Source organism: Nicotiana attenuata, unplaced genomic scaffold (genome assembly GCF_001879085.1).
Source record: "Nicotiana attenuata strain UT unplaced genomic scaffold, NIATTr2, whole genome shotgun sequence".
In the NCBI taxonomy this organism is placed as follows: Eukaryota; Viridiplantae; Streptophyta; class Magnoliopsida; order Solanales; family Solanaceae; genus Nicotiana; species Nicotiana attenuata.
The window spans coordinates 73,046-97,688 of NW_017670485.1; the positions used below are offsets into that span (position 1 = coordinate 73,046).

The window sequence follows — 24,643 nt, forward strand, 5'->3', positions numbered from 1 at the left end:
TGATAATGGATCCAGTGCAAATATTTGCCCTCTGTCCACTTTGCAAAAGTTAAAGATCGGCACCGAAAGAATCCACATGAACAGCGTATGTGTTCGAGGTTTTGATGGGGAAGGAAAAGGCTCTGTTGGAGATATAATACTTGAATTGGTGATAGGGCCAGTTGGTTTCAGTGTGAAATTTCAAGTGCTAGACGTGGTTGCCTCTTATAATTTGTTATTGGGCAGGCCTTGGATACATGCGGCTAAGGCAGTGCCATCTTCTCTACATCAAATGATGAAAATTGAGCAGGACAAATAAGTAATAGTTGTGCATGGTGAGGAGGATTTATCCCTTTATGAAGATTCATCTGTTCCATTTATTGAGGCTGGAGATGATAAAGGACCTTTAGTTTATCAAACTTTTGAAACAATGTCCGTCGAAAAGATTCCTGAAGGAAAATGTATTCCAAGGCCGAGGCTATCACCTTCGATCTTCATGGTAGCTAATGAGATGTTGAAGTATGGTTTTGTGCCGGGTAAAGGTCTGGGCGCATCTTTGCAAGGTATCGTGCAGCCAGTATCTCTACGTGAAAATCTGGGTACATTTGGTCTGGGGTTCAAGCCTATAGGGGATGATGTGAAGAAGGCTACAAAGTTGGAAAAGAAAGCATGGTCGCTCTCTAGGCCTATCCCACACCTCTCTAGGACTTTCGTCAAGTCAGGGGTAGTGAAGCGTCCGGTGTCAGCAGTTCCAAAGCATGTGGTTGTCTTTGATGAGGAGCTGATTTGGGAGGGTCCAAAGTCTATTTGATAAAGTGAACACGGTAGAAATTGGGGAAGGTTCTGGTGATGAAGAGGTGCATTTTGTCGGGCCGAATGTGAAGCTTAGCTATTGGGAAGCCGCTCCTCTCCCTACTCGGAGGGAGTTTTGGTAGTTTGCTTTGTTTCCCTTTCTATCTGGGTCATTCCAGGGTTGTGACCCATATTTTTACTTTTTGTTTGTTTGATGTACAAACCCTGTTATCCTTTATTTTTAATGAAATGCAATTTCCTTTTCCATCACTCCTGATTGTTTTATTTTTGTCTTCTTTTCTTCTGTGTACAGTTCTTTTTATGCTGGTTTCAATGACATGACATGCATGAGGAATCTTCGGCCAAGTTTTAAAAGCCAATCTAATTATGAAATAATAATCCAAGAAATAGAGTGTGATGATGAAGCAGATATTGATGATGATGAGTGGGTCAAAACCCGATTTGAGCAGTTAAGTCTGATTGATGAGAAAAGACTAGCAACAGTATGTCACGGCCAGTTGTATCAAAAGAGAATGGCCAGAGCATACAACAAGAAGGTGCGTCCCCGGAAATTTGAAGTGGGTCAGTTAGTATTGAAACACATCCTTCCATATCAGGCGGAAGCAAAAGGCAAGTTTTCCCCAAATCAGCAGGGCCCGTTCGTGGTAACGAGAATATTGTCCAATGGTTCTTTTGTATTTAACAAATATAGAAGGCAAATGTGTAGACATGGCTATCAATTCTGATGCAGTCAAAAGATAATTCTTTGGTTTAAATTGTGTTTGTTTGTACTTGGCATGTTTTGAAGATTGGAATGACGAAGGCATTTTGTTCTGCTATCTAAATACTTTATCCTTTGTTACCCCTTTAAGCCTTATTTATTTCCTTTCATACCCCTCTTTTGGTATCCGTAGCGAAATTCAGCAAAGCAGTAAAGAAGAAAAGAGAAGAGAAAAGAAAAGGAAAGAATGGAAAAGAATGAAAAGAAAGAAAAATAGAGAAAAAGAGACAAAAAGAAGGAAAAGAAAAAAAAGAAAAAAAAGAGGAAAAGAAAGAAAAAGAAAAGGAAAAAGGGAAAGAAAAGAAAAAAGAGAAGTAATAACCACAAAGCAATTCCTATGCCATGAACTACGTTCGACCTGATTCCTTTTAAGGATACGTAGGCAGCCTCACGATTCGGTCCCATCAAAATAAAAATCCAAAAGTCCCCAAGCAAAGAAACTGGGGCAGGAAGCTATGGTTGTTGTAAGAAATCTGATTCCAAGAGTTGTAATTTTGAACCCATTTCAGTTGTTTTGAGCCTTTTGATATCCTTTCTTTCTAACCTTATCCAAAAGCCCACATTACGGTCCAAAGAAAGACCTTCCGATCAGTCTTTGAGAGATACCAAGTCAAGCAAGCAGAGGTGATTCATATCGGGGGCAACACTCCGGTTTAAGCAGGAAAAATGAAAAATGAGAGAGTCTTATTGGTAAAAACCCTTACGGGCACCGTAAGGCGACGAAAAGCTGAGAGAAATCGAAAAATAAGAGAGTCTTATTGGTGAAAACCCTCACGGGCACCGTAAGACGACGGTGAGTTGAGAGATGAACAAATGAGAGAGGTCTGTCAGTGAAATCCCTTCAGGGCATCGCAGGTCGAACAAGGTCAGTGATTGGGCAAAGAAATTGGGTTATGGAGATCCTGGGGCACAAAGTATGACAAAGGAAAGGTGATTGGTTGAATAGATTGGGCTGATTAATCCAAAATGCATGTCATGATCATTGGTACCAGCTGCTCCACTCAGATAAGTCTCTTTTCTTTTTTCCCTCAAACAGTCATCCAGTTTTGGATTTTCTTCTTTATTCCTAACTCTCAAAGTCATTGCATTTCATTTCTTTTGGGTTTATTTCTCTAAGTCTTGTCCAATGTCAGCCTTGTCTAAGCAAGTAAGAAGGGATTTCAAAGCTTACTACCAACTTCCCAATTGCACGAAGCAAACTGCGGCCAGAATGTACCAGAGATAGCATGATGTAAAGTGGGAAATAAGATGTCAGTGAAAGTTCCGTTGGTTGAATGGTTTGGTTTAGATAAAAGGGTCAGGAATGTAAAAACAACGGTTTGGGTGTAGAACATTTGGGTCATTCAGGGTCCTGCGATTGAGAGTCGGTTAGTAAGTCAAACAATTCTTGGCCAGTTCAAGTTAGTCAGTCAAAACAAAGCACAGCAGCGGAAGGGCCACCCCCAGCAAGAATGCCGCAAGCTAACCACCACATTTTTAAACTGACAAGATTTTTCTTTGATTGAAACAGGGGCAGAAAAATCTCGTTTGTTTCGGAGAAACCCTCCGTAAGGAAAGCAAGTGCCAGACAGACTCGGCAGTAAGCTCCAGTACCCCCTTGGATAACAGGATTTAGTAAGTTTTGAGGCCCTCGCAAATGACAAGGTCTGACGAGAGGTCTACTTCTGGGAAATGTAATTTGGCATTTAAGTTGTCACTTTCGAAATGGGGTTCGGTTTTAAATTTTCAGGATAAAGGAATTTAATTTAGAATTTATTTTGATAACAAGAATTGATTAACACTCACAAATGTTCCCAATATCACACTGGGGCGGAAAATTTCTTTTGTTTTGTTTGTTTTGATAAAATCAGGCACCCACCTGAAGAACAAAGGGAGACAGTGCAAGGAAAAGCAGTTTCGAAGGGAAGACAGTTCAAAGGAAAAGCAGCTCAAGTTTCAAAGGAAGATAGTGCAAGTTCAGGAATCAGGCGCCCACCTGGAGAGCAAGGGCAAATGGTGCAAGCTTCGAGGGAAAACAGTTCCAAGTAGCAAGAGAAAGTGGTTCAGATGTTGTAATCAGGCGCCCACTTGGAGAGCAAGGGAGTACAGCTAAGGTTTTGGTAATCAGGCACCCACCCGGAAAGCAAGGGAATACAGTTAAAGTTTTGGCAATCAGGCGCCCACCTGGAGGGCAAGGGAATACAGTTCAAATGTTGTAATCAGGCGCCCACCTGGAGAACAAGGAGAAGCAGTTAAACTTTTGGCAATCAGGCACCCACCTGGAGAACAAGGAGAAGCAGTTAAAGTTTTGGCAATCAGGCGCCCACCTGGAGAGTAAGGGAATATAGTTAAAGTGTTGGAAATCAGGCACCCACCTGGAGAGCAAGGGAATACAGTTAAAGTGTTGGAAATCAGGCGCCCACCTGGAGAGCAAGGGAATACAGTTCAAATGTTGTAATCAGGCGCCCGCCTGGAGAGCAAGGGAGTACAGTTAAGGTTTTGGTAATCAGGCGCCCACCTGGAGAGCAAGGGAGTACAGCTAAGCTTTTGGTAAGCAGGCGCCCACCTGGAGAGCAAGGGAATACAGCATTCAAGTGTTGGTAATCAGGAGCCCGCCTGGAGAACGAAGGGAAGCAACAATTCAAGCGTTGGTAATCAGGAGCCCGCCTGGAGAACGAAGGGAAGCAGCAATTCAAGTGTCGGTAATCAGGAGCCCGCCTGGAGAACGAAGGGAAGAAGCAGTTCAAGTGTTGGTAATCAGGAGCCCACCTGGAGAACGAAGCAATTCAAGCGTCGGTAATCAGGAGCCCACCTGAAGAACAAAGCACCAATATTCAAAGGAAGACGGTCAAGTTTGGCAATCAGGCATCAACCTGGAGAAAAGGAAAAGCATCACAGATTACAATTCAAATTAGCAACAAAGGAGTTACAACTGGAGAATACGAGTCAACAAGGCAGCAGGAACCACAAGATCAAGTTTGAGGATATAGTTAGGATTTTTGTAATGCATAGATCATAGTTTAGTCTAGCTTCTTTTTATTTTGTCATGGTGTAATAAGGAGTTCAGTAAGCAGTAGCAGCAGCAGCAACAGCAACAGTGAAATCACAGCCTCATGGTAGTCCCAGCTACCGAAACTTCCCGAACTACACTGACCTGATTCCTTTATAGCCAAGGATATGTAGGCAACCTCGAAAGCAGGGTGCGGTCAAATCTTTTTTAAAAAATGCTTCCCACGGAGTATTCAAACGGGCAAAAATCGCTCGTATCCGCTCACTTTATCTTTGCACGAAAACTCTTCGTGTTTTCGAGCAAAGAGGGGCGGCTGTGAGCACGTAATTTTTGCCGTATATGACTCCCATAAATTCAAGAAAAATAATTTTTTTTTATTATTTGCCATTTTTATAGGATTTTGTAGGATTTTTATTTAATTATTCGCATTTTTGTGCATGTTTAAGTTTTATTTAAATCATAAAAAAATACCAAAATATCATGCATTGCATTTAGGATTTATTTTTACATTTTTAGAATTAATCAGTAATTATTTGTTTTATAAAAATTGAAAATCACAAAAAATGCTTCATTTTTACACTTTTTCCTTTTATTAATTTTTTTTCTTCTCTTTTAATTTAGGATTAAGTAGCTTTTATAATTTTTATAATTAGCTACTTAGTTTAATTTAACATTTTTGGATAATTCAGAACTTTTAATTTGTAGGATTTTAATTAAAAGAAAAGGAAAAATTAGAAAATAAAGGAAATGAATAAAAGAAGTTAATTGAAGACAAAGGTTTTAATTTGGTGAAATTGGGCCATTTTCAATATCTCCAAATTTGGCCCAAACGACTGCCCCACCCTCGAAATCAATTAACCATCAGCCCAGGCACCTCCCTACGGCCCAGTCCAAACAAACCGGCTGACCCGCCAAACAACCCGCCCCGTTTCTCTTAATATAAAACCTCCTTTATAATTTTTCCCCCATTTGAACCCTAAACCTAGAGAAGCATAGAGACGGCGCAAGAGCACTATTCATCGTCTCCCTCACCCGATTCAACCCCCAACTCGCCTGAAAACTCAGGCGAGTTCACTCACACGGGCCCATCTGTACCACATCACCAAGATTCTAACCGCCTCTGACAAAATTTCTCTCCCTCACATGCCATTTCGTCGATTTATTTTTAGATTTTAACCTTTCGGATGAAAAGATGGAAAAATGGGGAGCGTTGGATTGGATTCGATTTGATCCACTCCCTCCATTTGTCCGTTTTTCATCATAAGGAGGGTAAAAAATTTCAGATTTCGGGGATGATACTTTTTGGAGGGATTTCTTGGGGAGAAAGGGAGAAGGTTCGAGAAGGCTAAATTTGGAGAGAAAAGGCTAGGGCTTGAAGAGTTTTTATTTCTGATTTTCTTCTCAGGTTTTCAGATTCAGATAGATATACATAGAAATGTTGAGTGTCCTTTCTTTGATATGGTTTTGATTATTGTTTAAAAGCTCGAAAATATATATATAGATATTCATTCTCTTCTTCTCGTCTGGGTTTTCTGGTAAAAATGGAGCTCGTTTGAAAGGCTGTTGAGTTCACTGTTGTTCGCAGGTTCGAGTTCGATTCACTGCTGTCTTCTCATTTAGATTTTAGATTTGAGTCTCGCTCGATTAATTTATTGTAACTGTTGAGATCCTATTAATTGAAAGCTCTCATTGAGGTTCGAGTTGAAATTGCTTCAGTCGCGGTTCCTCGTGTGAAGTCGTCTCTGTCTTATCGTTTGGATTTCGGATTCAAAGTTTTGTAGCCAAATTTCTCACCTTCTCCTGTTAGGAAGGATTCACGTTTCCCCAGGTTCATTTTTTGTTGTTTATTAAATGTTGTTATTGTTAATCCAAGCGTAGTCGTGTTCATGTTCTTGACATTCATGTTCGGACCTCTGTGTTGTGGATCTGCATCATATGGTTAAACGCTAGAACAATAGTATTTACTTTTGAATTTTGCTATAATGTGGGTTATGTGTAGGAAATTCTATCTCTGTCAGTTGATGAGATATTTCATATGTGCTGAAACATTGATTTATCTTATTCTAAATCATTTGCCTGGTTGAAATCTTCCCAACGTAGATTGAGCTCGTGAATGGATTAGCGTGTGAAGCATATTTCACGGTCATTGATTTGAAGTTAACGTTCATAGCCTTTTAATTTCATATTGGGGAATGTGTTAAGGGTTCTATTTAGTGTCATTACAGTTTTTAAGGTCATATGGAACCATCTGTTTAAGCGAAATTTGGTTCATTGCTATTTGGATCTTTGGTTTAGTTGATAGTTTATCTTGCACACCTTACCCATTTTTGATTAAAATCTGATGTCTAATCACTCAACCTTTAGTCATGGAATATTGCTGGTGTAAAATGGTTTAAGTGTCTTGAAAGATAAAGTTCTTTTTTCACTGCAAATTCGTTTGGCCTTAAGCATAACCTTTTCTTGTAGTTTTAAATTCGTCCATGCCATGCCAGATCAAAAACCTCTTTAGTTTGTTCAAATTCCATGCTAGTTTTCAAATTATGTATATATTGGAAGGATTCAAGTGATCCCTTCTGCTTGCACGTTAAAAGCCAGTTATATTTATCAATGTGCACTATCTAAGTTTCGTAGGCAAGTGCTTAAGTTTTGTGTCACAAAAAATGCAATTACTTCAGTTGTTCGATCCAAATGCTGTGCTAACTTAATAAGAAATATTTTAGACAAATAAATTTGGGGCGTGCCATATTAGGCAAGACATAGTTTATGGCCCTCAAAAGCTTAGTTTTTAATCCCCTTTAAAATTGGAATCGAGGTGTGCCGTGCCAAATAAAATCTCAAAATGCACGGCCCTCATGTCATTGATCTTGAATATTTGAATCCTTAGAAATCGAGGTGCGCCATTTAGTTGAATTTTCCATGGCCCTCGCAAAGTTAAAAGTGCGTAGTTGCTTTAGGCGCGCTATTTAAAAATTACTTCCCTAAACTCGGGTGCGCATTTATGTGACCCAAATCCAAATCTCAACAATGTTAGATAAAATGTGTTGTGGACTGCGGGTGCATTTATGTGACGTAGTTCAAGACACATTTTATGTGACGTTGAATCTTCTAAAAAATAATTAAATAAAAGCGGTTGTAAAGTTAAAATTGCACCATAGGCTAAAACATGTATTAAAATCAAGTAAATAGGCCAAATATAATAGTTGAGCGACCATGCTAGAACCACGGAACCCGGAAATGCCTAACACCTTCTCCCGGGTTAACAGAATTCCTTACCCGGATTTCTGTGTTCGCGGACTGTAAAACAGAGTCAATCTTTCCTCGATTCGGGATTCGAACCGGTGACTTGGGACACCATAAATTATTTCAAGTGGCGACTCTGAATTTAATAAATAAATAATCCCGTTTCGATTGTCACTTTAAGTTGGAAAAAACTCCCTTATACCCTTTCCGGGTGTAGTGAAAAAGGAGGTGTGACACTACTATATCGGTAGATTTAACTGGCAAGAAGTGTGCTGGCTTCATGAGTCGATCCACAATCACCCAAGTTGAGTCAAACTTGCGCGGAGTGTGCGGTAGTCCTACCACAAAGTTCATATTAATCATTTCCCACTTCAACATTGGAATTTCTTTGTTTTGAGTCAACCCACCGGGCCTTTGATGCTCGGCCTTCACTTGCTGACAATTTGGACATTTTTCCACAAAGTCTGCTACATTATTCTTCTTGTCATTCCACCAATAAATTTCCTTGAGACCGTGCATCTTCGTAGAACCTTGGTGCACTGAATACTTGGAAGTGTGAGCTTCAGCCATGATTCTTCGCTGAAGACCATCTACATTTGGGACACATAGTCGCCCTTGGTACCGTAGTGTACCATCGTCCATGCCAAGAGAAAAAGATGTGGTCTTGTGTTTATTAATCCCCTCCATTAATTGTACCAGCAATGGATCATTGTATTGTTTCTCCTTGACCTCTGCCACAAGCGATGATTCAGCCCTATTTTGCACAATTACCCCTCCTTCATTAGAGTCTGCAAGACGAACTCCCAAACTAGCCAACTGGTGAACCTCCCTGGACAACGGCCTTTGACAAGCCTTCAAGTGAGCCAAACTACCCATAGATTTCTAGCTAAGAGCATCCGCCACAATATTGTCTTTTCCCGGGTGATATAGAATATCAATGTCGTAGTCTTTGAGTAACTCAAACCATTTTCTCTGCCTCAGATTCAACTCTTTCTGTTTGAAAATATATTGAAGGCTCTTGTGGTCCATGAATACATCCATAAGCCTATCTTGGCACCACGAAGTTCCGGGTTTCTAGGTAAATTGCGGGGCCTTACACCATGCCTACTTTATGCACTTATATTATTATTATTGACCTCTAGTAAGTTTCAAGTCAACCCCTCGTCACTACTTTTTCGAGGTTAGACTAGATACTTACTGGGTACGTGTTGTTTTTCGTACTCACGCTACAATTCTACACCGATGTGCAGGTACTGAGACAGGTTCTACTAGTGGTAACGCGGGCGCGTAGCCGATCATCTATGGAGACTTAGTGGTGGGCCGCTTGCCTTGCTTCGATCCGCAGAACCGAAGTCTCCTTCTACCTTATTTACTGTTCTTGTCTATTACTTTCGGACAGTAGTTTTATTAGTTTTGTATATTCTCTAGATTGCTCATGTATTTGTGACGCCGGGTTGTGGGGATTTGTAGCATTTATGTACTATTGTACCCGTCATTTCTATCACTGCAGTGTATGTACTTATTATATTGGTATTTTGTTTAAAAAGTCTTATCGCAATTGCATGAAATCTAGCTTAAAATATTCCCTAAAAAGAAGAAACTTCCGTATTAAAATATGTTAAAATGGGGGTAAATAATTAGTAGTTTCACTTGTTGGCTTCCCTAATGGCTGCATTAGGTGAAGTCTCGACCTATTACAGATTTGGGTCATGACACCGATGGGCTCGGGTGAGTTACAGATAGGCTATGGAGTGGTTTCGGACTTAGGAGAATAGCTGGTGCATTTGATTTCTGGTGCTAGACTACAAATGTCGCATTTGTGAGGTCTATCTTGCAAATGCGAGACTCGCTTTTGCGAACAATAAGTCACATTTGCTAGCATGGGCTGAGTTGGGGGAATTCGCATTTGCGAGAAATTCTTTGTATTTGCGGACGATATATTCTCACAATTGCGAAGGTTTTGGTCGCAAATGCAACCACTGATTGACTTGGTACTGGTTTGCTTTTGCTAAGTATTGTTCGCATTTGCGACACAATTGTCACATTTGCGACGACAACAGGCTCGGTGACTTTTTCACATTTGCGAAAGGTTGATCGCTTTTGAGATCATCGCAATCGCAAACTATGTGTCGCAATTGCGATAACTGCAGCTGGGTAAAATAGGGGAAAACGAGAATTAGCTCATTTCTTTCAAACTCTCAACCCTAAACACACTAGAGGCGATTTTTCTATTTTCTTCCTAAATTAATGTGTAAGTGACTTTAATCTACTTTCTTTCAATTAACCATTACATTTCATAAGATTTCAACATAATATCTAGGATTTTCATGGTAGAAATTAGGGATTTTGGTAGAATTAGAATTTTTTGCAAATTTGGGGATTTGACCTCAAATTGAGGTCGGATTTTGGAATAAATTACATAACCGAGCTCGGGGGTGAATGGGTAATCAGGGTTTGGTCCGAATCTCAGATTTTTACCAAGCGAGCCTGAGGTTGACCTTTTCAATAATGATCTAAGTTGAATCTCTTTCATTTGTGGATAGTTTTGAAGGCTTATTTTGAATCGTTTGGTTAATAATTTGCCAGATTTGATTGGTTTGGAGGTTGTTCGAAAGGCAAGGCGGTGGTTGAACTTTGAGTTGATTGCGGAGTGAGGTAAATATTGGGTATAACCTTGATTTGAGAGAATTAGGAACCCTTAAGCTATGTGCTATGTGAATTACATGTGTAGCGGCATATATATGAGGTGACGAGTGTATATACGCTGTCAAATTATTTGTTTCTATGCTTTCTTGTATTTCATTAAATACCTTATTCCCTGGACAGTGTAAGAAAGCATGTCGGGGGTTTCAGAGAAGCCGTGGAGGGTAGGGAGGAAGGGGTGGTAGAGACGGTGGAGGATGGTGGTTTCGCACTGTGCATGGTGGTCGGAATCGGGTTTTGAGAATTTGTCGATGACTTTGAGAGCGAAAGGGGATAGGGATAATGGGCCGGTTATTGTGTTGTGGACTAAGAAAACACTGCCCATAGCTATGTGCTATGTGAATTACATGTGTAGCAGCATATATGTGAGGTGACGAGTGTATATACCCCGTCAAATTACTTATTTCTATGTTTTCCCGTATTTCATTATTACCTTATTCCCTGTCTTAACCGTTACATTACTTGCTTCCTTATTTTTATTGCTTCGTAGTATATCTTGTTTCATGCCTAAATTGCTACATGCCTGTTTGACTTCCATGCCATAATTGCTACTTGCCATTTAATATTTCTTGTATTTTTTAAATTGTCCATCCCCTCCCTGATTCCATGCCTACTTACTACTTGTCTCTATTTGTTTCCCTCGTATATCTAAATTGTCTCATGCCTTGTCTCTTTATAGCTTCTTATTAATTGTTGCCTTCATTGATGTAATTTCACTTGTATGAATTGTTAAAAGTAGATACCGTGGAGTTGGTAAAGTTGGGACATCCGAGTATAGTTTGAGTCACTTGGTTATCATGTTATCCTCTATTGCTCGTACATTTGTCTCTTAATGTATGATTTCTTCTAAATCTTGTTTAGGGAGCGGGTTGCGCGCTGCAACGAAAAGTGAAAGCTAATGAATTAAAATGTCAAAATAAGGATAGACTATGATATTGACAGATGAGTATATGGTGGGAACGTGTTGCGCGCCGCAATGATAGTCTAAAGTTGATATTATGGGATTGGGTTGCACACCGCAATATATTGATAAAAGTAATATTTGTCTATGACTGTTAGATTGGCCTTGGTTGTTGATATGAGTTATATAAATGGTTATTCGGGACTCTCTGCTTGTTGATTTTGGGTTTCATTGATATGAGTTACCTGCTTTACTTCTATTCATGTCTTTTCTGTTAATATTATCATTATTGCGTAGAGGTTAATGTAAGTGACCCGCCTTAGCCTCGTCACTACGTCGTCGAGGTTAGGCTCGACATTTATAGGGTACATGGGGATAGTTGTATTCATACTACACTCTATACTTCTTGTGCAGATACCAGAGTTGGTCCCAGCAGCGTTCCGTAGACTTGCTCGGATCCAGCTATCCAGAGGAGACTTGAGGTATAGCTGCACAGCGTCCGCAACTCTAAAGTCCCCTTCTACATCTTTTAGTTGTTCATTTGATTCAGATAGTTATGTTCATTTCAGACCATTGTTTGTAGTATCTTATACGCTCATGCATGCGCCACCAGATCGGGGATTTGTACTGATATTTCGTCACTTATTAGTTTATTTACCTTGTTTCAGACTATTCAGTTTTTCCTTTTGTGACGTCATATTTGAAACTTGTTAAAATTGGCTAATAATTACATCTAACGTTGGCTTGCCTAGCAAGTAATATATTAGGCTCCATCACGGTCCCGATGGTCGGAATTCCGGATCATGACAAGTTATATCAGAGCACGAGGTTGCCTAGGTATCACGAATCATGAGCAAGCTTAGTAGAGTATGGAGGATCGGTATGGAGACGTCTGTACTTATCTTCCTAAGCCTATGGAGTTTAGGAAAAATTTCACTTATTTCCTTCTCTATCGTGCGATCTTTATTCCATCATTGACGATTAAACAATTCTATTCTTGTTCTCTCACAGATGGGGAGAACACGCACAGGATCAGTGGCAGGACAGGAGCCCCATTTGGCAGCTTCTATCAGGGGCAGAGGTCAAGGTCGAGGCAGAGGCAGAGCTCAGCCTAGAGCTCAAGCAGCGGCACCCGCAATGGTGCCTTAGGTAGATTTTGATGAGAAGGTTCCGGCTCTTATTGTACCCATCGGAACAGCTCAAGTTCCGGAGGGGTTCATAGCCACTCTAGTGTTCAAGATGCTCTAGTCTATTTGGTGTGCCTTATGGAGAGTGTGGCCCAGACCGGTATGTTCCTAGTGGCACCAGCCGTCTCTCGGGCTGGGGGAAGAGCACAGACTCGCGCTACTCACACCCCGGAGCAGGTGGCTCCCCAGTATCAGACTCCAGCAGCCCAGCTAGTTAGGGTGGTTCATCTGGATGTTGCAGCACATGCCGGTGATAGGCATGCCATGTCTTCTGAGGCCTTGTTGAGGTTGGAAGAGTTTACCAAACTCTTCCCTATTCATTTTAGTGGTGAACCTTCTAAGGACCCGCAGGATTATCTTGACCGCTGCCATGAGGTGATGTGGAACATGGGTATAGTTGAGACCAATGAGGTCGATTTTGCTGTGTTTTAGATGACTGGTTCCACCAAGAGGTGGTGGAGAGATTATATGTTGACTAGACCAGCTGGATCTCCTGCACTTACATGGGATCAGTTCTCACAGCTATTTCAGGAGAAGTTCATTCCTCTCACTCTGAGAGAGGATTACCGCAGGCAGTTTGAGCTCTTCAACAAGGTAGTATGATTGTTACCTAGTAGAAGGCTCGATTTGTGGACTTAGCTCGTCATGCCATTATCTTGCTCCCTACTGAGAGGGAGAGAGTGAGGAGATTTATTGATGGACTCACCTATATTATCAAGCTACAGTTTGCCAAGGAGACTGGAGATGAGATTACTTTTCAGAGGGCCGCGCACATTGCCATACAGATTGAGATGTTTTGTGCTCAGAAAAGGGGGCCGGTGTCTGATAAAAGGCCTCGTCATTTCAGTGGTTTCAGTGGTGCCTCATTAGGAGGCCATGGTTCTTTTGGTAGAGATCATCCTTCCAGGACAATTCAGTCAGCTCCTCAGGTAGCCCACGGTGCTTCAGGTGGTCGTGGTTCTTATGGGTCTCGTCCTAAGCAACTAGCACTCAGTGCACATTCAGCTCCTATCAGTGCACCGCCGCTCTAGAGTTACTACAGTGGTTTTAGACCGTCAGGGTCAGTCCTCGTTTCAGCAGCCTCAGCAGCCGAGGGGTGCTTTAAGTGTTGGGGAATAGATCACATCAGGAGGTATTGCCCTAGTAGATCTTAGCAGAGTTTTTGTGCCATCATACCGGCACCGTTTCTCCACTGCCCGCTCAACCAATTAGAGGAATGGGTCAGGCAGCCAAAGGTGGAGGTCAGGCCGTTAGGGGTGGAGGTCAGGCCGTTAGAGGTTGAGGCCAGCCAGCTAGAGTCCATCCTAGAGGCGCAGTTCAGAGTGGTGGGGCCCAGCATCGATTTTATGCTTTTCCAGTTAGACATGAGGCCGAGTCATCTGATACTGTTATCACAGTTATTGTTCTAGTTTCCCATAGAGATGCTTCAGTTCTATTTGATCCGGGCTCTACTTATTCCTACGTGACATCCTACTTTGCTTCATATCTGGTTGTGCCTCGTGATTCTTTGAGTGTCCTGATGTATGTGTCCATGCATGTGAGAGATGTTATTATTATAGATCCTGTCTATCGCTTATGTGTGGTTACTATTAGGGGTCTTAAGACTAGCGTAGATCATCTACTTCTTGATATGGTAGATTTCGATGTCATCTTGGGTATGTATTGGTTGTCATTTTATCTTGCTATATTGGATTGTCATGCCAAGAAGGTGACCCTTAACCATGCCGAGGTTTCCTCGATTAGAGTTGAGGGGGACTCCTGCCCCCTCAACTAGTAGGGTTATCTCTTATGTGAAGGCTCGACATATGGTCGAGAAGGGGTGTCTGGCTTATTTGGCTTATATTCGCGTTTCTAGTATAGAAGTTCCTTATATGGATTCAGTACCAGTTGTGCGTGAGTTTCTAGAGGTATTTCCGGCATATCTGCTGGGGATGCCGCCCGATAGAGATATTGACTTCTGTATTGATTTGGCTCTGGGAAATCAGCCCATTTCTATTCCACCATACCGTATGGTGCCACCTTAGTTGAAGGAATTAAAGGAATAGTTGCAAGATTTTCTTGATAAGTGGTTCATTAGACCTAGTGTCTCGCCCAGGGGTGTGCCCGTGTTGTTCGTAAAGAAGAAGGATGGTTCGATGAGGATATGCATAGACTATTGACAGTTGAACAAAGTGACCATCAAGAACAAGTATCCGTTGCCGAGGATTGATGACTTATTTGATCAGCTTCAGGGTGAGAAGGTGTTTTCAAAGATTGATTTGGGTCTGGCTACCATCAGTTGAAGATTAGGGCATCCGATGTCCCTAAGACAGCTTTCCAAACTCGATATGGGCATTATGAGTTCCTAGAGATGTCATTTGGGTTGACAAATGCCCCAGCAACATTCATGGATTTGATTAACTGGGTATTCAATCCCTGTTTGAATTCCTTTGTGATTGTATTTATTGATGATATCTTGATCTACTCCCGCAGTCGAGAGGAGCATGAGTAGCATCTTCGGATTGTACTTCAAACTCTAAGAGATAGCAGTTGTATGCCAAGTTTTCAAAGTGTGAGTTTTGGTTAGACTCAGTCGCCTTCTTAGGGCATGTTGTATCGACAGAGGGCATAAACGTGGATCCTAAGAAAATTGAGGCAGTTCAGAACTGGCCTAGACCTATTTCAGCTACAGAGATCCGAAGTTTCCTGGTTTTGGCGGGTTATTATCGTCGGTTCGTGGAAGGGTTTTTATCCATAGCAGCCACATTGACCAGATTGACCTAAAAGGGCACCCCGTTCAGATGGTCGGATGAGTGTGAGTTAAGCTTTCAAAAGCTCAAGACTGCTTTGACTACGATGCCAGTATTGGTGTTGCCCACAGGTTTAGCATCTTACACGATGTATTGTGATGCATCTCGTATTGGGCTAGGTGCAATATTGATGCAGGGTGGCAGGGTGATTGCATACGTATCGCGGCAGTTGAAGATTCATGAGAAAAATTACCCTGTTCATGACCTAGAGTTGGCAGCCATTGTTCATGCGCTGAAGATTTAGAGGCACTATCTTTACGGCGTGTCGTGTGAGGTATTCACGGATCATCGGACTCTGCTATATTTGTTCAAACAGAAGGATCTTAAATTGAGGCAGAGGAGGTGGTTGGAGCAGTTGAAAGACTATGATATCATCATTTTGTATCATCCCGAGAAGGCTAATATGGCAGCCGATGCCTTGAGTAGAAAGGCCATGATTATGGGTAGCCTTGCATATATTCCAGTTGGTGAGAGGCCGCTTGGAGCAGATGTTCAGGCTTTGGCCAATCAGTTCATGAGGTTAGATATTTCAGAGCCCAGTCGAGTTCTAGCTTGCACAGTCGCCCGGTCTTCCTTGTATGAGCGCATCAGAGAGCGTCAATATGATGATCCCCATTTGCTTGTCCTTATGGACATGGTGCGGCACGGTGGTTCCAAGCAGGTTACTGTTGGAGATGATGGGGTTTTGAGGATGCAGTGTCGCATTTGTGTGCCCAATGTGGATGGGCTTTGTGAGTTAATTCTTGAGGAGGCACATAGTTCCCGGTATTCTATTCATCCGACCGCCGCCTATATGTATCAAGACTTACGGCATCATTATTAGTGGAGAAAGATGAAGAAGGATATAGTTGCATATATAGCTCGGTGTCTAAATTATCGGCAAGTTAAGTACGAGCATCAGAGACCTGGTGGTTTGCTTCAGAAGCTAGAGATTTTTGAGTGGAAGTGGGAGCGTATCACTATGGTTTTGTTGTTGGACTCCCACGGACTCAAAAGAAGTTCGACGCGGTTTGGGTCATTGTGGACAGGTTGACCAAGTCAGCACATTTCATTTTAGTGGTAGTTACATATTATTCAGAGTAGTTAGCTGAGAAATACATCTGAGATATCATCTGTCTTTATGGTGTGCCCGTGTCTATCATTTCTGATCTAGGTACGCATTTCACCTCGCATTTTGGAGGGTCGTATAACGTGAGTTAGGCACGCATGTTGAGTTAAGTACAACATTTTATTCCCAAATGGACGGACAGTTTGAGCGCACTATTCAGATATTGGAGGATATGTTTCGCGCTTGTGCTACGGATTCCGGGGGTTCTTGGGATCGATTTTTGACGCTTGCGTAGTTCGCCTACAACAAAGCTACTAGTCTAGCATTTAGATGGCTCCTTATGAAGCATTGTACGGGAGACGATGCCATTCTCTAGTTGGTTGGTTTGAGCCGGGAGAGGCTCGGGTGCTGGGTACCGATTTGGTTCAGGATGCCTTGGATAAGGTCAAGATTATTCAGGATCGACTTCGCACAGCTCATTCTAGGTAGAAGAGTTATGCCGACCATAGAGTTCGTGATGTTGCATTCATGCTTGGAGAGAGGGTATTGCTCTGGGTTTCACCCATGAAGGGTGTGATGAGGTTCGGAAAGAAGATCAAGTTGAGCCCTTGGTATATCGGACCTTTTGAGATTCTTGAGAGAGTGGGGAAGGTGGGGCTCGTATTGCCACCTAGTTTATTAACAGTCCATCCGGTGTTCCATGTGTCCATGCTCTGAAAGTATCACAGTGATCTGTCACATATGTTAGATTTCAGTTCAGTCCAACTGGACAAGGATTTGACTTATAAGGAAGAGACATTGGCTATTCTAGCCCGGCAGGTCCAGCAGTTGAGGTCTAAGAGTTATCCTTCAGTTCGAGTGCAGTAGAGAGGTCAAACGATCAAGGCAGCCACTTGGGAGTCTGAGTCGGACATGCGGAGTAGATATCCACACCTTTTCACCAGTCTAGGTACCTTTCAATGTCCGTTCAAGGACGAATATTTGTTTTAAAGGTGGAGAATGTGATGACCCGATAGGTCATTTCAGTTATAGCCCTCATTTTTGTGTTTTGAAACCTCGATTAGCTCCGTTTAACCTTTCTCGTTTTGCGTGCATAATCCGTGTCTTTTTCTGAAGGTTTTTATGTGAAAAATTGATGAAAATGTGAAATCGTGCTTTAAAGCTCATTTGAGTTGACTTCAGTCAATGTTTTTGAGCAAACAGACCCAGATTAGTATTTTGGCAGTTCTTGTGGGTCCGTATCATGATTTGGACTTTGGCGTATGCCTGGAATCTAATTCGGAAGTCCCTAACTTGATTTAACGTGATTTGCTGAAAACTAAAAATTTAAAGGTTTAAAGAATTCATAAGTTTGACCGTAGGTTGAGTTTGTTGCTACCAGGTTCGGATTACTGTTCCAGAACTCGGTATAGGTTCATTTCAGTATTTATGACTTGTCTGCAAAATGTGGTGCAAAATGGAGTTGATTCGATGTGATTCGGACGTACTGTTGAAAAACTTATAGTTCTTAAGTTTCTTTGAAATTTTCATTTATTTTGGTGTTTGATTCGTAGTTCTAGGTGTTATTTTGGTGTTTTGATCGGGCAAACGAGTCGTATGATGTTATTATAATTGTGTGCATATTTGGTTTGGAACCCGAGGGGCTTGGGTGAGTTTCAGATAGGCTACGGAGTAATTTCGGACTTTGGAGAATAGCTGATGCATTTGATTTCTGGTGATGGACTGTAGATCTCACATTTGCGGGGTCTGGCTCGCAAATGCGAGCCTCGCTTTTGCAAACAATGAGTCGCATTTGCGAGCATGGGCTGGCTTGGGGAGAGTTCGCATTTGCGAGAAATTCTTCTCATTTGCGGACTCTGTATCTTCGCAATTGTGAAGGTTTTGGTCACAATTGCGACCACTGACTGACTTGGTACTGCTTCGCTTTTGCGAAGTATTGTTCGCAATTGTGGACTGCCTTGGTTAGCATTTGCGAAAAAATTGTCGCAATTGCGATGACAATAGGCTCAGTGACTTTTTTCGCATTTGCGAAGGGTTGATCGTTTTTGCGATCATCGCAATTGTGAACTATGTGTCGCAATTGCGATAACTACAGCTGGGTAAAAGAGGAGAAAACGGGAATTAGCTCATTTCTTTCAAATTCTCAACCCTAAACACCCTAGAGGCGATTTTTCCAAGAGATTTTCTTCCTAAATTCATTGGAAAATGACTTTAATCTACTTTCTTTCAATTACCCATTACATTTCATATGATTTCAACATCAAATCTAGGATTTTCATGGTAGAAATTAGTGATTTGGGTAGAACTAGGGTTTTTTGCAAATTTGGGGATTTGACCTCGAATTGAGGTTGGATTTGAAAACAAATTACATAATCGGGCTCGGGGTGGATGGGTAATCAGGGTTTGGTCAGAATCTTAGGTTTCGACCAAGCGAGCCCGGGGTTGATTTTTGTTGACTTTCTCAATAATGATTTAAATTGACCTCTTTCATTCGTGGGTAGATTCCAAGGCTTATTTTGAATTATTTGGTTAATAGTTTATTGGATTTGATTGGTTTGGAGGCTTGTTCAAAAGGCAAGGTCGTCGTTGAACTTTGAGTTGATTGTGGAGTGAGGTAAGTGTTGGGTCTAACCTTGATTTGAAGGAATTAGGAATCCTTGATCTATGTGCTATATGAATTACATGTGTAGTGGCGTATATGCAAGGTGACGAGTGTATATACGCCGTCAAATTATCTGTTTTTATGCTTTTCTGTATTTCATTAATTACCTTATTCCATGTCTTAACCGTTACATTACTTGCTTCCTTATTTTTATTGCTTCATAGTATATCTTGTTTCATGCCTTAATTGCTACATGCCTATTTGACTTCCATGCCATAATTGCTACTTGCCATTTAATATTTCTTGTATTAAATTGTCCATCTCATCCCTGATTCCATGCCTACTTACTTCTTGTCTATTTTTTTCCCTCGTATATATAAATTGTCTCATGCCTTGTTGCTTTATAGTTTTATTAATTGTTGCCTTCATTGATGTAGTTTCACTTGTATGAATTGTTAAAAGTAGATACCGTAGAGTTAGCAAAGTTGAGACATCCGAGTAGTTCGAGTCTCTTAGTTATCATGTTATCCTCCATGACTGGTTATTCGGGACTCTCTGCGGGTTGATTTTGAGTTTCGTTGATATGAGTTACCTTCTTTACTTCTATTCATGTTTTTTATGTTATTATTTTTATTATTGCGTACAGGTAATGTAAGTGACCCGCCTTAGCCTCGTCACTACTTCGTCAAGGTTAGACTCGACACTTACAGGATACATGGAGACGGTTGTACTCTCACTACACTCTGCACTTCTTGTACAGATACCGGAGTTGCTCCCAGCGGCGTTTCGTAGACTTGCTCGGATCCAGCTATCCAGAGGAGACTTGAGGTATGGCTGCACGGCATCCGCAGCTCTGAAGTCCCCTTCTACTTCTTTTAGTTGTTCATGATTTAGACAGTTATATTCGTTTCAGACCATTGTTTGTAGTATCTTAGACGCTCATGTATTCGCGACACCAGATCCGGAATTTGTATTGAGATTTCGTCACTTATTAGTTTATTTACCTTGTTTCAGACTATTTAGTTCTTCCTTTATTGATGTCGTATTTGAAACTTGAAACTTGGTTAATAATTACATCTAACGTTGGATTGTCTAGCAAGTGAAATGTTAAGCGCCATCACTTTCCGGCGGTGGAAATTCTGGGTCGTGACATGGAGTAGATATATTCTTTGATACAAATTTTTCCTTTAAACTTCGACGTGCTATATACAATGAAGAAGCACCATTTGATACTTGAATGTGTAGAAATTTGACTTTCCAATCATTATATCTTTTGAATAATTTGCATGTAGTTTATAAGTATTTTTTGTCACTATACTATTAATATGAGCGAATTAAGTTCAATAATAATATGTGAAATTAACCTGCAGAATATCCTTTAATTCCTTGCCATTTTTTTAATCAGCCTTTAATAGTAATAGAATTTATAACTGTACCAATACAAGAAAGAAATAATCTCTAATGAATATATGATCACTCAAATTTAGAAAAAGTTAAAAGGATAATTATTGTAAATGTAGAACTAGTCTATATTCTTTGTTTAGTTTGGTAAAGATGGATTAAAAAAATAAATAAAGGTAAGACTAGTCTATCTATATCTTTAGTTAGAAGAGCTGGAGTAATCACAAGAAATTAAAATATAACGGTTATGACTTATGACTAGTCAATTTTTTGGTTGGAAGTGATGGAGTAGATATATTCTGTCACAAATTTTTCCTTTAAACTTGGACGTGCTATATACATTGAAGAAGCGCCATGTGGTGCTTGAATGTGTAGAAATTTGACTTTCCAGTCATTGTATCTTTTGAATAATTTGCATGTAGTTTATGAGTATTTTTTGTGAGTATACTATTAATATGAGCGAATTAAGTTCAATAATAATAGGTGATATTAACCTGAATATCCTTTTATTCCTTGCCTTTTTTTTATCAGCCTTTACGCAATTTGATGAGATTGCTTAAATCCTCACCGTATTTTATCTATAACCACAAATTTTCCAAATCCAAGAAAGGAGAATTAACATGCACAAACTAGTGAAGAAGAATATAATGAAATTCACTAGTAGAGAGTTACTAACTTATACTCCCTCCGTTAATTTTTATTTGTCCACTATAAACTTTGTACTCTACTTAAGAAATAATAAATGAAGTGCATAATTTACCACGATACTCATATTAATTTATGCATATTTTTATTGGATTTGGTTATAACAAGAAAAAAGAAATCGTCTTTTCTTGATATACTAATAGTGACAAGTAAAAGTGAAAATTTATTTTAGAACACTGGATAAGTAAAAGTAAAGGGAGGGAATATTAAAAGTCTGTTTCACCCTCTCTCTTTTATATTGATTCATCATCAATAATAATTAGTAAAATAAAAAGTATGTATCAGGAAAACTTGCACGTGTGAATCCTGACTAAAAACCCTTTACATTCCAAAAATATATATACTCGCATACGCTAGGTAGTAATATGTAGGTATCGAATTCGAGTAATCTGTTATGAGGCCTCCCAACTTTCTAGAAAATAGTCAAAAAGTAATAGAGAAACGTGAAGCAAATGGCCACGTGTATTAATAATGGTGATCGCAAGAAGAGGGCAATGGGTAGTTACCCGAACAGACGTTACGCTTCGTTCGCCGAGGACATCTCTGTAATTTTGATAACCTTCGAAATCCCATAAATGTAGCTTAAAGAGTGACAACGTCCCGCTTTAACAGAAAGGCTCGTAATCACCCGTGCATACAGAGAAATAAAAGCTGGCGAATAGGGCTTCAAAATCGTGTAAAACTCTTCCTGCTTCACACACACAAACGCACACACACGGACACACACATTGCTGCTATTGAACATGCATAGCTGCGTAAGATCAAAAGTGTTACGTCTAAATAATCGTAAGAGAAACAGGGGAGATTACTCAAATTCTGCATAAAACTACTTCTGTTTGTAACTTGATCATTATTGGATTTGTTTTGAAATGGCGGCGTCGAATGGGAGTGAGTACTTTGAATTAGATGTGGAAGCACAGGAGAGTTTCGGCCGGCGGTCGAATGCGGAGTCGGTGGCGGAAGACGAGCAGGAGCTGATGTGGGCGGCGTTAGAGAAATTGCCGACGCGGAAGCGAACGAATCTCGCTTTGGTGAAGCGGACAGCGGAGGAATCTGACGACAGCGTGGGAGAGAGGACTGACACTGTCGATGTGAGAAAACTTGATCGGAATACACGCCAGCTTGTCGTCGATAGAGCAATGGCCACTTCCGAGCAGGATAACTACAAGTTGCTTTCCGGCGTTAAAGAGCGCCTCGATAGGTATTTTCAACTGATACATCCATTTCTCTTTCCTTTCTAGCGACTGATTACTATACGACAACGTACAATCTCTTAGGGGTCGTTTGGTTGCCGGTTAGAGTTATGCAGGTATTAGTTATACATGTATTAGTTATACAGGGATTAGTTATGCAGGGATAAGTAATGCAGGATTAGTTATGCAGGTATTAGTTATGCAGAGATTATTTTTTTGAATGTTTGGTTTGTTGTATTAGAAATTGATATACATTATATAAATTTTAAAGTAAAATACTTGTTTACAACTATACCCCTGGCCTTCTTTTGCATTGTTTTTTCTCTCTTTCCATTTATGTAGGAAACAATTTAGTTAGGAACTTTGATGTTACTTTCACTTCTTCGTCATACTATTGAACTATGTGAAGTTTAGACATATTTGATTTTCACTTCTTAGTTTTGGTATTTTCATTTTCTAGTGGCTTCTCCAGTTTGCTTTTGCTAGTTTGTTCTTTAAAAATGAGAGAAGACAAGGTATATAGTTGGCAAGTGAAAGCAAGTGAAACCTGTTGACGGGTTGGCAGAGAAATAAGGAAGCCTTATGTGTAAAGTGATAGGGGTAAATTTGTCATTTCAGTATTTTATCCATGTATTACTAATACATGTATTAGTTATTCCATCTTCTACCCCGCATAAAATAATACACAGATTGACTCATAACTTATACATGTATTATTTATGCATAATTGAAAAATGTCAACCAAACATGGTATTAGTTATGCAGAATTTTATACAAAATAATTATTGCCTACCAAACATGGTATAAATTATGTTACCCCTTATACATGAATAACCTTTCTTCTAACCAGCTACCAAACGACCTCTTAATGCATATATAAGTTATTTCTGCATGAGTCTGATACATCCATTAATTGCATTTTTTAAAGATTTTTATCCTATACCTCAATCGAGCTTTACTGCAATTTACTTTAGAAATTATGTGAATCACTAATTTACTTTAGAAATTAAAGTTGAATGTAAAGTATTGTTAAGTTACAATGCTTTTATAATATTATTAGATCACATAAACAACAAGCATAAAGATTTCTACAATTTTATACTCTGTGCATCTAACTAGAGGAGGATTCATCATAACTCGAAATAAATTATATGTGGAATTACAAATTTTAATCTATTATTTCAGCATCTAATCAACCTATCAAAATTGCGCACACTATATAACAATCAATATTCATATTAAGAACTGAAGACAAATGTGATTTCAAGCACATGCTACTTTAAATTAAAACTTAAATTAGAATGCACTTGAATTAAATACAGAACAATAAATTGAGCTTGTAGAGCCAATAAATTGAGAAAAATAAAATAAAATTGATAAAACAATAAAATTTGAAATCGTTAAGCCCCGAGCTGACTGGTTCTTTGTCCGCCTAGTGCCAATATATTTGATGAGAACTGTGGAAAATATTTAGGATAATGTCCCCAAAATAGGCGAAAGGAAAGCCATTATATTGAGTTTTTAGATACTATTATCAACTCGTAGATGGCATAATCTTGAGAAATTAGTTAATGAAACGGTAATGATAGGCTATTATTCTTTTTGCCAACTTTCATAACTTGCAATATAATATTTATAGCTTAGCTTATTAATAACGGCTTTAAATTTTCATTCGTGAAAAAGTGTGGGATTGGAGGTTCCTAAAATTGAAGTTCGATACGAGGACATAACAATCACAGCAAATGTGAATGTTGGCTCCAGAGCTTTGCCTACTTTAATGAATTCTGTCCGCGATGTCTTTGAGGTAAAACATTTAATCCTGCAACTAATTTTCTCTGTTAGTCTTCTACCTTAGACTATAAAGCTTATGATAGTTTCTCTAAGTGTATTTTGTGAATTTCAGAATATATTGACTCGACTGAGGATATTCCGCCCTAAGAAACACTCTCTAACCATTTTGAATAACATCAATGGTGTTGTAAAACCTGGAAGGTAAGCTTTGACTTCTTCTTCTTCTTTTTCTTTATTGGGTTTTTTACTGCTGATAACTGCCTTGTGTATGAAAGAAGCACTGTTGTTATGTTGGTAGCTTTTAACTATTATTAGCAACATTCTTCAAATACGTTATCATCAACACATGCACTGGAAATCTGGAAAGTTATTCAGCCTGGATATGATGTGGCTGTAGTGGTGGATGTAGGATTTTCACCAAAGAAATTCAAAAAATAAAAAAAGGTAAACATGGGAAGAAGCCAAAGAGATTTAACATCTAATATATATAAAAAAAAAATGACCTTATATACACAATTTGATTTTCCGGCGAAAGGGGTTTG

The 24,643-nt window shown here is 39.9% G+C and overlaps 1 protein-coding gene across 1 annotated transcript in view; it reads left to right on the plus strand.

Moving 5' to 3' along the window:
* Positions 1–21,986: 21,986 nt before the first annotated feature.
* Positions 21,987–24,643, plus strand: part of LOC109240097 (ABC transporter G family member 31) — an 18,422-nt gene continuing 15,765 nt past the window's right edge. The window contains exons 1-3 of the mRNA XM_019406720.1: positions 21,987–22,318; positions 23,994–24,114; positions 24,214–24,302. Coding sequence (XP_019262265.1) covers positions 21,987–22,318; positions 23,994–24,114; positions 24,214–24,302 — 542 coding nt within the window. The remainder of the gene's footprint in view (positions 22,319–23,993; positions 24,115–24,213; positions 24,303–24,643) is intronic.